Source organism: Pseudoliparis swirei, chromosome 18 (genome assembly GCF_029220125.1).
Source record: "Pseudoliparis swirei isolate HS2019 ecotype Mariana Trench chromosome 18, NWPU_hadal_v1, whole genome shotgun sequence".
Lineage (NCBI taxonomy): Eukaryota > Metazoa > Chordata > Actinopteri > Perciformes > Liparidae > Pseudoliparis > Pseudoliparis swirei.
The window spans coordinates 8,150,005-8,164,772 of NC_079405.1; the positions used below are offsets into that span (position 1 = coordinate 8,150,005).

Genomic DNA, 14,768 nt, shown 5'->3' on the forward strand with positions numbered 1-14,768 from the left:
TCTTATTTATAAAGCATATTAACCACTTCTGTTAAGAGTGAAATTATGACTTTTAATGGCGATTTTTCCCACTGGTTTCTCTTGGCCTGCATCACTTAACTGTGGAAGCTTATAGGAGATGCAAAGGATCTATTAATTATAATAATTTTACTTTATAAAGAACACAACTCATGGGGCATTAACAAACATTATTATGTGCCAAGAGAGCGGGTAGAATTTGCATCTTTATGTTGAACAAATAAAAGTATTCTTCCCTCTGATCTATGATTTTCACATTGCTGAGGAATGTCACAGTATAAGATATCAGTACAATTACCATGGCCAAGGGAACCCACATTAACAATATTTAGTGATATCTAAAGAAAATGTGAAAGGAATAATAATATTCCCCTTTTTGAAATGAATCTTTAACTTAGTCAATTTAGTGTAGAAAAGGGCGTCATCATAAATGTACAAAGGTGTGATTTAAGAGGCGCTAGACATTATCATAGTCAGACTGCACATTTTAGTGAGGACGATTGTAATAGCCCAAATCCTGCTGTTTAATCAGCATCTTGGTACCTGACATTGGAGATGGAATATCTTAACAATGGGGAAGGGCTGAAAGAATGCAATTTACAGAATTGGATAGCCTATACATATATCTATACAATATTTCATATGACATTTGGCTTGCGCTGCAGCTTCTTGGAGCTTTAAAGCTTTGCAGTATTTGTGTCAAACTGACTAATAGGAACAACAGTGTCTGAAGTGAGTCCAGTATTGAGTGAGAGAGCTGCAGGACTGTAATGTGACCATATTTGGGCAATTTGGCGACGCTAATTTGCATCCAGTAAAAATGTATGATTTTTGCCACTGACAGGCTTTCTCCACCCTGATTGTTATAAACAATGAGTATAAATACAGGTATATTATTTACATTATATATTATATATATTATTATATACACTCTCCTTGACATTTAACCTGCTGGAAATTCACTTTGGTCACTGCCATGTGTATATATTTTGTTTCCTCTGCATATGTAGTATTTTAGTTTTAGTATTTAGTATTTAGTATTGTTATTGTGTTTTGTGTTTTATTTTTTATTAATGCTCTAATGTGCACCCGCTGCTGTGATCCTGAAATGTCCCCACTGTGTGACTAATAAAGGATTATCTTATCTTATTTTATCTTATATTACGTGTCTGAAAACATTTTGGAAACAGTCTCTGGGAGAAGTCGTCTCAATGTCATGGCTGATTGTTTAAATGATTTGACTCATGTGAATGAGGTCTTTGAATTTGGTGGCCGCCTGTATATTTGATCCAGACTATACGGATATAGAGCTCGGACCTGTTGCCGCCTGATATTCAGACTTCAGAACAAGTAACAAAACACAATGGATCCAGTGGAAGATAAATACATTCTAGTTCTCCGTAGGGTAACTTTCATATTGTTGTACACACTTAGAATATAAATATGAGCCTGTCAGTGACACACACACACAAAAAAACTTTTAGTGAATGCAACGTTATATTGACGCCGCACAATTGCCACTGCCAATTAGAGCACTCTCACTCAACACTTAATGAATTTCAAAAATGGTTATTTCGACCGAAAACATTGGATAATAGGATCCAGGCTGAAAACACTGAAGTTACCTCTGAGGCAGCAGCCTCCTCCTGTCATTATAAACCATTGTGAGTATCAGCATGCTGTCTTTTTCATTGTGGCAACCCCACAGGTGGGCACTACATAGCGGGGTAATGGGCTACAAAAAGCTGTCAAAAGAGAGGTCTTCACAGTCACGGACCACATACTGAGTTTATGTTTGCTTGTGCTGCTTTCAACACAGTCTGTAAATGTCCTCATCATTTAATATATCATTGAGCCTCCGTCCCATCCATCCATTGTTTTTCCAAAAACATAGTGTATAGTGTCTGATATGCTGAAACTGAAGCAAATTAAGAGTAGTTTTTTTATTTATGTATCGATCGGAGCGTTATTGTATATCCAATGTCTGAAAGTAATCAATCATCTGTCTCAACAATGCAGATGTATTCATTTATCAAAAATCCTCTGCAGTGGCAGCACTTTCTTGTTTGTTCCTTTAGTCCACAGTAACTCTGAATTAAAGAAACTCTATAACGACTTTCAGGGGGACGTGTTGACCATATTTAGCATTCTGGAGGTGTTTCTGTATGTAAATGAGCCTCGGCAGAAATGAGGCTGTGGTTGAATAGGTTAGATTCATCATTGTTCATTGTGTGAGGTTGTGCGGATACTTATTGGATAAATACGGACGGCTCGTACGCACGCGTTCAGAAATGGCATGCTTTGAGAAAAGAGGCCCTAATTACCTGACAGGTACTAAATACTGTTATAATAAGACTAATCTATGGCCAATCTGCATCATTTTTGGCATAACGCCAAAACCCGCAAGCAAAAATATGACAACAACATAAACAATCAGGAAATAATATAAAATACATTGAATAATGACAATGGAGAAAAGTAAACGTGTGTGCATTTGCAGTCACTGCATCCTTAGAACACTTTAATCATGAAATAACCTTACATAAAGAGCATTCAATATGAATCTTTTAGGCTGTAGATGCAGCTTCATGTTCACATATTAGATGCACAGCTTTCTGCTCCATGTTTTATGATGATCATGTGCAGTGTGTTTCTGTGACCATAATGAGCCGTCTCTTTTCATTCATTGCCTGTGAGAATATGAACTATGGATACAAACACACAGCCGCAAAATCAAAGTTGCATGGTGTCCTGCAGAGGAGACTCAACTGTGTGTTAGAGGGGTCGACTCTGAATGGAAGCGCCTGTGGCCTCTATTGATTTCATATCTGGCAAATGGTTCTCCTCTTTGTTGATTCATGTGGGTTTGAAGCCGAGCTGACAAGTGATACAATTATACTACAATGACATAACATTTTCCTGATCAATATCCATCTGTCTTTAGACAAGATTAGTCGAAGACATCCTGTGGACACGGTACATTTAAAATATTCAGACTGTGTGAATTTCAGGATCATCAGTCATAACTAATGAAAGTGTGGAGAACATTGAAGAGAATATTTCATATTTAGGTGCTTATCATACATTTTTCTACTATTACAATTTATCTTTAGCCTTTTTGTTCACTACACTAAATGGATTTCGGGTTTCACAGTTAAATCAATAGTGCAATACAACATCCTAGTCAGGCCTCGGGAATTAAACGAAATCCCTGAGATCTGTTTTTCCCCCTGAGAGTTCATAGAGCACCAACACCGACCGGTTACTTTGGTGTTTAATTGGTAAAAAAAAGAAAAGAAATCAATCTCTTTTAAATTCAGAGTCCTCACTTTACCTTTTAACCCCCATCCATGTTTTCTCAAAAATTGCGATGGTTTGCATACCCATATTAAATCCAGATTATCTCCTCAACCACAAGGGCTATTTGAATAATTCCAATGGTATAATATACAGAAAACACTTAGTTAAGATGCGTATATAGAAGTATATGTTTAGAACCCAGACAAAAGACAAAATACTGTACATAAATATATATTTATATTAAGGGCAAGGGTTTTATATGAGGTCTTTGGGATGTTTCATGTGATAAATCCTCACGGTAAGCTTACCAGTCTCTCCCCATACAGGCAAGTACTCATCCTGCTGGATATCCAACATCAGTTCGAGGCCGTTGCCCATCCCACCCTTCATCGTCACCATAAGGGGTCGTCCATCTTGGCCTGAATTAAAGGTGTAGCACTTCCCATAGCGCGTGAATATCTGAAATACACAGAAAGACAGTGGTTTTAGTGGGAGAAAGGCAGCATTAAGGCTGCACCGCAGTTCTGACAGTGAAGTGAAAATCTCAGCTTGCAGCTGTGAGCGTTAAGCCCGTCAAAAGATAAAGGTCGTGCAGAGCCGGGGATTGTTTCAGAAGCAGCTGAGAAGCACCGTGACAGTTACCGGTTCTCATAATGCAGGCAGTCGCAGACCTCAGAGGTCTCGGTGTTGAGACGCTGTTGACAAACTAAGCCTTCACCCCTCTCGGTGCTGCACGACACAGGATGTGCTGGAGAGAACGTGACATGGCTTTTATTTCAGAGTGGAATATCCTCACACAACAACAACAACAACAATGATTTCTGGCATCAGAGTAAGTATTGCCAAGAGAGATTGAAGCTACAGACTGTTTACATGAAGGAGAAGGTAGCGATTTCTGTTTTTTTAAGGAAGTAGCGATGATTATTATGAAGCAATTTGTCAATTCATCAATTAGTCAGTTGATAGAAAAATACACAGCAAAGAACATTTTACAATGGTAATATTTTCTACATTTCTTTGTCATATATGATAGTAAAATGATTATTTTGGGGCTTTGGACTCTTGGGCACTGTGATGTTAAAATGTTTAATTTGATTACTGCTTTGTGAAATTTGCAGATCAATTGATTATTAAACAAAGTTAAATAGCATGTTATTTACATTATTCAATCTGGCACTTATTTTAAAAACAAATGGATGTTTATGAATATCTTGTTTTGTACATCTAACAGATACAAATCCCCACATATTCTGTTACTTATCATAGAAAACTAACAAAATCATAAAATAGTCACTTTCAAGAAGATATAGAACCTGTAAATCTTGGGCTTTTCTGCCTAAAGTCGACTAATTGTTTCACCTCTAAACAGATAATTACACAGTCTACTCTTTTTCTCTCCCAACCTCATTCAAAGCATCTTGAAACTAGAACGGGCACTCGGTAGAGCGCATACCTTCGCATATCACAAGATTGGGCATTGAATTATGAACATTTTGGCATTAGTTGCATGCCAATTGGATAGAAATTGACCGTGCCATGGTAAAAAAATTATGTTGACCTATCCATGACCTTGACCTTTGACCCGATTGATCTAATCAAATGGTTCCCGGATAATAACCAATCATCCCACCAAATTTCATGCGATTCAAGAATATGTTGACCTTTTCATGACCTTGACCTTTGACCCGATCAATCCCAAAATCTAATCAAATGGTCCCCGGATAATAACCAATCATCCCACCAAATTTCATGCGATTCGGTTTAACACTTTTTTTGTTATGCGAATAACACGCATACAAATAAATAAATAAATAAATAAATACACAGCGATCAAAACATAACCTTCCGCATTTTCAATGCGAAGGTAAAAAGAAGACCAGATCAAGCGAGCGAAACATGCTCCGCTGACACCTTTATCTCCACAGGATAACACAAATCTGCAGATGCAACTTAGAGAGCAATGACCACGGAGCGGCCTCATCAAACCTGAACTACACCTGCCTTCGGATGACATGGCCGGAGTGTTTTCGGTCTCATTAGTGGTGGCTCAGGAATACAGCGACCAGTAATACTGGAGCGCGCAGCAGAAAAATAAAACTGATCTATTGGCCAAGACATGATTGCCAGCGATCTAATGGATGTGTAATCGAATCATATACATTAGGAAATGGAAAGCCATGGCCCGGATCCAAAATAAAAAACGTTCCTCTACTTTGTTGTCGAGCCACATGATTGTGAGCCGTGCATCGGAGCGTCCTCGCTCACAATTAACTTATCATTAACCTTCAACATTTCGACATTCATATGAGTAAATGGTAAAAGGGAGTGGAGGAGGGGCTCGGAGAGAAGACATGACAATGGGAACAGAAAAGTATAAGAACTGAAATAATCCTCCTTTTTGTCCTCCGCTCTTTGTCCACTAGAGATACAATACAACAGATGCAATAGAGCTTTGGCATCATTGTGAGATAGAGATACAAATAACTTCATCACAAGACAGATAACTTGAGCAAAGTGCATTTTTACTTTTAGATTATTAATTTTTTTGTTATTAGGGATGACCTTGGAAAAACACATAAAGTGGCAAATATGAGTCACACATTAGCACCGCATGACACATTATTCAAATGTCACAAACACCAGATTCATGGAGCAGGAACAAACGGCACTAAAGTCTCACAAAGGAAAAGTTTGTGTTTTGAAAATTCTGTTCAGTCAAGTGTGTGAAGAATGGAGCGGAAATCACAATGGATTGCCTCCCAGGGTGCGCGTATATGGGAGCTTTTAAGGAACAAAGTGGTGAAATGTAACAAAAAGCCTTCTGATATTTGGTCTCAATATAGGATGTGACCTTTCAATTGAGAAAGTGACAAACCTGAGTCTGAATCCACGTCTGCAACAGCCACCTGTGGGCAGTGACTCCAGCAGGACATCAATAAAATGCCCCTAAAAACCATATTGCCTCTCAAAATAATTGGATAACTGTTTGTCTTTAGCTTCTGGAATAAAAACCAGGGGAATCTTATGATATCAATGCACCACTTGCACAAAAAGATCCGTTATTGAGGCTTGGCAAAACCGTGCAGACGAAAAAGTCTCCCAGACTTCCGTGACTTCATATGTCGGTCGATTTTTTAACAAAGAATATGATGAACATTATTGCATTCAGCATTATGAAAAGGGATCTCTTTGATGATGTTATGATCATGAACCAGCAAGTCATCTTTTGCCGTTTCATTTGTAATGAAATGTGTCTTAAAATGATTTAGAAATTTTTATATGATGGTAAGAAAACTATTTTAGTGGTAAATGTTTTTGTGAGTTGAATACTTGCTAACGTTTTGTCCGTCATCTTACACACTAAGCACCTCATAAAGTAAGCAGCACTTTTCGATAAAGTCTTTTTTTTTCTTCCGATCCCTCAATAAAATGTCCCTGAAATCCACCTCGACTCTCAAAATAATTAGATAACTGTTTGTCTTTACTTTTTTGGAATAAAAACCAGGGGAATCTTATGATATCAAAGCACCACTTGCACAAAAAGATCCGATATTGAGGCTGGGCAAAACCGTGCAGACGAAAAAGTCTCCCAGACTTTGATGAGCACAGATCCTGCAACCGCCAACTTTACTAAAAAAAAACACAACTACAAACCAACCAACTCTCGAGCCAATTTCTTCCCTTGGTTTTCAACTGTTTACAGATAACAATGACCGATTGTTCAGGAGACAAGTCTGAATGTTCAATGACAGAGGATACGCCTCTCGCTCTGAAAACCGAAAAGCATTTGGCAGATATGCATCAAAAGAACAGTGATGGTATACGTGTGCAAGAGTGTGAATGATCAAAGCACACACACACACGGGGATGAGTGTGTGTACAGTATCTCGCGTGCATGTGTGCATCCAGCCTTTGCTCTCTGTGTTTGTGTTGATAAGGCGGTAAGAGACTATACGGAAGGCCCGTCGTCAGAGTTGCTGTGGCAACCGGGAGATTGCGCCGGCTGTGAAGAGCAGCAGCGATGGGTGGGAGCCGCTTGTGACCTTGGGGACTCTGGATCTTCGTTGTGTTGTGCAGCTCGGAGGCTCGTGCTCACACTCGCTGAGCTTCTTTATGTCTTCACAATATTTCCACAAATACGATTTCACAATTCAGCAGGAGCTCTTCCGGTCATAAAAAAACAAATGAGTCAACCTTTTGAAAAACGCAAATTAAAAACTCAAAAAATGAAGTGGCTCCATCGGAGCAGTATTGAATGGCTGTGCTCAGCGATGGTAAACACTTGTTAGCTTTACCTTATTGCTCAAATATATTGAGCATTCGGGGTGAGCCAATGTATGTGATGCCTCAGCAATTTGTATCCACAGTGAGCCCTGTCTCTACGTTGCATTTAAAGCGAGAACCACCGTGTCTTCTGAACTTGTAAAGGCCGGAATTAAATATTTAAACCGACCCCTCGGAGAGAGACATCACCCTCTCTTGTTCTCGCAGGGTGTAGAAATGTCACTGTGTCTCTCTTCAATAAATAATTCAGACACACAAGTCCAGACTGTTGAGATGGCCCTCGGCAATCCTTCACATGACGATATGACAAGGATGCCCAAGCTGTTCCCTAAAGTGGCCAGGGAACCACTTTACCTCCGATTTATTGATAAAAAAAAAAAATCCGCGCCGAGCTCGACGTGTTGTGGCAGCTACAAAAACAAAAAAGAAAGATGGTCCGGGTCGCACTTGGCACTGAATCAACTCAGCTAAAAATAAGACTTAGTGATGCTGAATATATGTTATATCGTGTATAATACATTTACAACAGAAAACACAGCAATTAATGACTTGATAATGAATTGGGGCAGTTTACTGTTCTGGTGTGTCCACTTTCTGTCATTGTACTTCATCGGCATGTGGAGGGAACGTTCACATCTTACACTGAAATACAATCCAATGCAAACAATAACAACATGCCACAGATTTGAACTTCTAAAATATCCCTCAATAATAATCTCACCTTAATTTAATCGAGTTCTTGTGGAGCTTTCCTGCAGATCGTGGAGGTAGAGTTTGAAATTGAACTTTTTTACGGCAACAGGGATAAAACCATTAATTATGGGAAGTTTAATGGCGACTGAACAAACTTAATTGGCTTTTGAGGACTGCGTGATCCTCACAAAAGCCCCAGAAGAGCTACGAAATGGACTTTTAAATGAATAGTTGAAAAATAGTTTTTTTCTGTGCACCTGTTGTTGTACTTCACTTTCTAAAAAAAATGCCTGTGCAGAGAACAGGTGTGACACCTGTTAAATAAGATGTGTATGGTCACACTGCTTTATGGAGTTATGATACACGAAGTAAGTTAGTAACTATAGTGACATAGTCAAAGTAGATGTTGTTCTGTGTCTGCAGGATGTGTAAATAAGCAATATGTATATGTTGCGTTTATAACTTGTATAGTGCTGCAAACCGAGTCGCCAAAACATCAACTAATGCAGGTTTAAGCAACATCGTAGATCCACAAGTCTGGAGGAATAAAACCAATACGTGAAGTTCAATATGACTGTTTAAGACGGAGGAAACTTTATGATGATGACACATCATTATAGCTATTCTGTAAACATGAACTATAGCTAATAGTCTTAATGTCTGGTCACTTATTTTTAATCAGGTGAAGAGCAAAAATGCTACTTTTGCCAGAAGCTGGAGCTTTTTAGTGCCTTGGTGGAGTTCTCTCTGAACATTTCATCCACAAATCAACACAAAGAAAAGCACCAACTATACACTGATTGTCCAGACGGATTTAATACAGCTTCAGTTGGACTTCCTTTTAGGGTTTAAGTGGGAAAGCCGTCAATCAATAAGGTGCACGGGGGGGGCTGACCGTGTGTTCTAGGATGGATTTTGCAATCGAAATCAGTGTCTGAGACCCGCGAGTGAGGCGAGGCCTGCGTGGTGGTAAATAAGCATGTGTGTGATGTTAAAACCCAGATACAGAAGGATGGAGCAGCGAGGGATGCATCGACAAGGCCAGTGGACCACATGCATAGAGGTTTTAGAGCAACTTGGCAACATGGGGTGGGTCCAGCACAAAAAGTCAATACATTCGGAGAGCTATTGTATGCAGGTGGGCTCGTCTTTGTCCTTCACACCTCACTTCTGTGTGATGTGGCGACAGCTCCTGTTGCCCGCCTCAAAGCCAAGCATCATTGATTGCCGATGCACAAGCACACACCCCCAAAAGTCAAACCTCAGCATTATGTTCATCTCAGAAATAGGTTGCTTGTTGCTTGTTGCTTGTTCACCCTTAAAAATACTCTGCACAACACGAAGCATTCCTCAAGGTGTTGGGAGGAAGACATGTGTTCGACTCTGATAAGTTGCTTTGAGGTTCAAGACGGGTTACATGTAAATTTGTGGAGGGAAAAGAAAAAAAGCTTCTTTTTTTGATGCATTGTTTTGGGGATGTGGTTTGACACAGAGACTGAGGGGCTGCAACAGTAACAGGCGAATTATACATTTCCCTCACCACATCAAATAACCCCGCTGCAAACGGCAACGGATTACCCAACATCAAACCGTTTCAAACACCGGAAGAGAGTCTACTGAAAACAAATTTGGGTAATGAGGTGGGAGAGAGAGAGAGAAGGGGAGTGGGGAGCGGGGGGGGGATTCACACACGGTGATGGAGTACAATCAATGTGACTGCATTTTACCAATGAGGCCGGCGTTAACTGTTGTTGTAAAGCCTCGCTAAATGTATCAAAAGTCTTCATTAGGGGCAAATTGGTCTCTCGTGAGCATCGGCTTGTAATCACATTGATCCAGCGGTGATGGACGAGAAGAGAGGGACCCGTTTGGACCACACGAATGGAGACGGCAGAAGACTGCAATCATCTCCAGTGAAATGATTCCACTTCTGTATAGTGTTCTGAGTCAGAACTTTCCGAGTGAAACAAAAAGAGAGTGGGAATAAATTGAGAGAGAGAGAGAGAGAGAGAGAGAGAGTGAAGAACAAAAGAACTGCTGCATTTTGAAAATCTGAAAATACAGCATCCAATAATCTTTTTTTTAAAGCAAATGTCACATCAAGACTTCCAGTCTTGTCAATTCAGTCAATTTCATACGACAGGAGCTTTAAGCTTTGAGCTTTAATCCAATTATGTAAAGTACATCGATATAGACCACAACGCAGGATCATTGCATTTCAAAAGAAGCCTCTTTGGAGTGAGCTGCTTCTCACTCCCAAGGAACGTTGCAGAGGAATGCGCATTGGGTACAGCCTGCTGACTGCATGTGTCCAAAGAAAATGAATCACTTCAAGCTATACGGAGACGAGCTCTTACGACCGGTTCACCATCCTGACTCCCTAAACACCTGCATCCACCTTCAACAGCTGCATCAACCTGTTGGGAGGAGGGGGTTGAAACAAAGAATTGAACTTTGGTGACACACTCACGGTGCTGAAATTACGCGGCCCGCAGAGCTCTCCCTGGTACCGGCAGTACAGCAGCATCTCCTCCAGCTGGTGTCCCAGCCGGTCCAGCAGCTGCCTCATGGACGGCTGGGACTCCGCGGGGGGAGGAAGAAAGTGGTTGAAGTCCAGAATCCGAGACAGCGGGGACCAGGGCGGCTCGCCCCCTCCGCCGTCCCCCAGAGACGTGAGCGCCTCTCTCGCAGCGGGGGAGACCTGCCAGTTCCTCCCGAAGAGCCCCAGCCACCTCCCGGCGCTGAAGATGTCCGTCTTCTTCATGCGCCGCGGCAGCAGCAGGTTCTGGTTGCAGATGGTGACGGCGGGGAAAACGAGGCGCTTGGCGTACACCATGTGCGCCTTGCTGTACACGGGCGCGGAGAGCAGGTACCGCACTCTGTTGGAGGACCAGGTGAAGAGGAGAGCCAACGCCGCCACGAAAGCCAGCAGCCACGCGACCCTCCGGGGGTAGGAGCCGCTGAGGAAGATGTGCCTCAGGCCGTGCAGGGTGGTGTGTTTCAAGAACAGCTTGCCGGCTTCGGCGAGGGAGCCCGGTCTCGGTTTCGATCCCGTTGAGTCGCACTGGCACATTTTTGGAGTAAAAAGGGGGAGTTCGTGCGCGCGCGCGCGCTCTCTCTACACCGGTGCCGCCGCGCCGTGGTCACTGCGAATGAGCCCTCACTCGCCTCTGCGCTCGCAGATGGCTGCTGTTTCTCAGATACTTTGGAGAGGGGGAGAGGGAGAGAGAGAGAGAGAGAGAGAGGGAGAGAGAGAGAGAGAGAGAGAGAGGGAGAGAGAGAGAGAGAGAGAGAGAGCTGAGCTCGCTCCCTCTCTGAGGAGAGCAGCTTGTGGTGACTGGGGGGGGGGGGGGGGGGGGGGGGGGGGTATTTTGTTAGTCGCACAACGCTTCCTGAGTTCTCCAGAATTATTTAGTGCCCGACTGTGCAGCAACAGGAGTCACACAGATTATTTCATCAACATTGCAAACAGTTAGTCCCTGGAGAGAGAAAGAAATGCTCCAGAGGGCATGGATTATTTGGTCCAAATCACACAGTCATATTGAAAGTATACACATGACATGTCTTCTGCTTCCCAAATCTTGATGCTCACTTTCCCCATCTCCAACCTCCAGCCAACACACACACACACACACGGTGGTAATCCCTTCTGGCTCATAATTGGCATTCTTCCTCAAAACCGAGCGCTGCATCACAGAGGACAATGCCGTGGAGGCTGTAGTCTACTTCATTACTCTTCCACTAGTTGAATCTTAATTATTGCAGTGCAGAAGAAAAGACAAATGTTCACTGGGCGTTACACATTTTGGCAACACTGGTTTCAGCAAACTGGTTGACATTCCCGGCTGTCACACGTCTCTGACGTGTTCCTGTGAAAGATGTGAAATGTTCAGGAGGAAAAATTAAAATGGTCAAGATGCTTCTGGTAAAATGCAAATCATGTTGTGCGTCTCCCGACACCCCAAAGAGGCTAGCTTAGATTTAATGTTGATTTGTTTTTGTGCCACAGTTGGAGGGAAATCTGTTTCAACAAAGACGGGAACAAATCATTGACAAACGTTTTGCGAACACCCTCTCTCTCTCTCTCTCTTTCTCTCTCCATCTCTCTCTTGGGGGTGTTGATTAAGTGGTGGTTCATGCGTGGTTGCTCATCATCACACAGTGTTCCAATATCCAGAGAAAAAGCTGGACAACATGCAGGCCTGATTATCTCTGCTCCTACTTTTGGGCACATTGTGTGTGTGTGTGTGTGTGTGTGTGTGTGTGTGTGTGTGTGGTTTACTGTGTGACTTGAGAAAAAGAGCTGAGAAGAAAATGGTGTCAGTGAACGATATAAGAAAGAGAGCATGAATGAGGAGAAATCAGTGTTCTTGCAACTCCGGTAATTGCTGAGTTCAGGGAACATGGTGACAATAGAAAGTCCTCCCAACAATCAGACCATCGGGCAGGTTGTAAAAATGCCAACCGACTACAACCTAAATGAAATAACCCCTCATTACACAATGAAAACTGTGCATACTAATATGCCAAATCACAATGTCAAAGGAGTTCTGAACATGATGTTAAACTGTGACGAAGGTTTAGAATCGACAGCCTTTCACATTCGACATCTCTTTCAAAGACGTTTGGCTGACGTGGGCGGGAGGCCAGATACCCGACCAGACAATATGGCAACTGCTCCCGTCTTAAGACTCGATTACACGAGCATTTAACCCTCGTATTACCTTTGGGGTCAATTTGACCCCATTCAATGTTTAACGTCTCTAAAAAAATGATTGACATTTTTTTGGATTCATATTTCACGACTTTTCCTAATTTATTGGGGACAACGGGGAAAACTTACAATTCACATGATGATATGGTTTCAAAGAACACAACTTGTACGCATCCATGTTCTTTGGGGTCAATTTGACCCCAGGCTGTTTTTCACTGTGTGATACATATAAGAAATATCAACTTTTTTATATATTTAAAGGGCTATTTAGGTAACAAACAAACGTAAAGTACCTCACACCTAAACTTGGGAAACAATATTAATTCAAATAATTTTCTGGAGGTTTTAATTGCTGGGGTCAACTTGACCCTAAGCGTAAAAGATGTTAGTACATTTGAAGGTAACAGGAGGGTTAAAGAAGCAACATCAGCAACAGAGTCAGTTTTAAGTGGATCTGGTCTCACGGTGAAGTGAATCTTTTGTGAACTCTGACCGTTTTACATTTTATTCAACCTCCTCAGAGTAAAACAGAGTCGAAGCTTATGAGGCACGTCGACGGTGCAAACAGTTTGTTGGAATAAACTGTGCGAGTACATTGCCTCATTAGTTACTAAGCTAACGAGACAATGCGCTTCAATGAGTATTAAAAATGGTGTTGAACAAACGTCCAGGGGGGAGTAAACAGTCCAGTCGAGAGGAAATAAAACTGCTTTACTGTCTCTTAATGCAGCACTTGAGGTCCATCAGTCGATCGGGTTGGACCCGCATGGTTGAATGCACTCATTGTTGCTTTGGATAAAGGCTGAACACATTTTATGTAAATATAGAGGAGCTCTGAGAGCGATTGTGACTGGCTAGCTGTCAGCTCATCAGCTGCAGCAGTTCACCAATGAACTAGTCAATGAAAATATTCAGTAATTACTTTTGCATTGAAAATGCGGAAGGTAATGTTTTGATTGCCGTGTATTTGTATGCGTGCGTGTTATTCGCATGAGTCAAAACGTATTAAACCGAATCGCATGAAATTTGGTGGGATTTGATTAGATTTTGGGATCGATCGGGTCAAAGGTCAAGGTCATGAAAAGGTCAACATATTCTTTTTACCATAGCGCGGTCAATTTATATCCAATTGGCATGCAACTAATGCCAAAATGTTCATAATCCAATGCCCAATCTTGTGATATGCGAAGGTATGCGCTCTACCGAGTGCCCGTTCTAGTTCACAGTTATGACCTAATATTTGGCAAAGACGTGCCGATTAATTGACACCTTAACTGTGGGTCAAATGGTTTGTCCAACTTCAAATTTGATTCAAGAATATGCACCAAAAATAGTGATGTATCAAGTTACATATTAAGTGTCTTAGGGTGGGTCCTGCTGGAGCACCTGATCATGAGGTCATGAAGGGGATCGCAGTGTTTCGGTGGAACTCAAATTTCTCCACGGCACACCGGGGATCAGTCGGCACTTCAGCATGGAGCTGACCACATTACAGAGAGAGAAGTCATCAGCTCAACGCGGCCCCTGGGCCCACTGGCAGGTTAATGCAGCTGGGCCTGGTGGTGTGTGTAAGCCCTGTCTGAACGCACGGCCGCTACCGTTTCTTGTTCCGTTCATGGCTTCCATTTAGCGACGGTGTGAGAGGGACAAAAAAAGAAAGATAGACCCAAGTTGTCACAAAGTTATAGTTCAAATCTCCGTATGTGGCAACTAAGTCATGTTTTAAGCCAAAGTTATACTTTGTGTGACGTCAATTTTG

At 41.9% G+C, this 14,768-nt stretch overlaps 1 protein-coding gene across 4 annotated transcripts in view; it reads right to left on the bottom strand.

The window, feature by feature from the left end:
- The window catches only part of asic1b (acid-sensing (proton-gated) ion channel 1b), a 170,807-nt gene that overhangs the window by 21,288 nt on the left and 134,751 nt on the right, over nt 1–14,768 (bottom strand). For 2 of the 4 annotated variants that reach the window (XM_056438615.1, XM_056438617.1), the window contains one exon: nt 3,627–3,777. In XM_056438615.1, coding sequence (XP_056294590.1) covers nt 3,627–3,777 — 151 coding nt within the window. Of the gene's footprint in view, nt 1–3,626; nt 3,778–10,765; nt 11,369–14,768 lie in introns of those variants that run through there. The other 2 variants (XM_056438616.1, XM_056438618.1) reach the window with 2 other exon arrangements.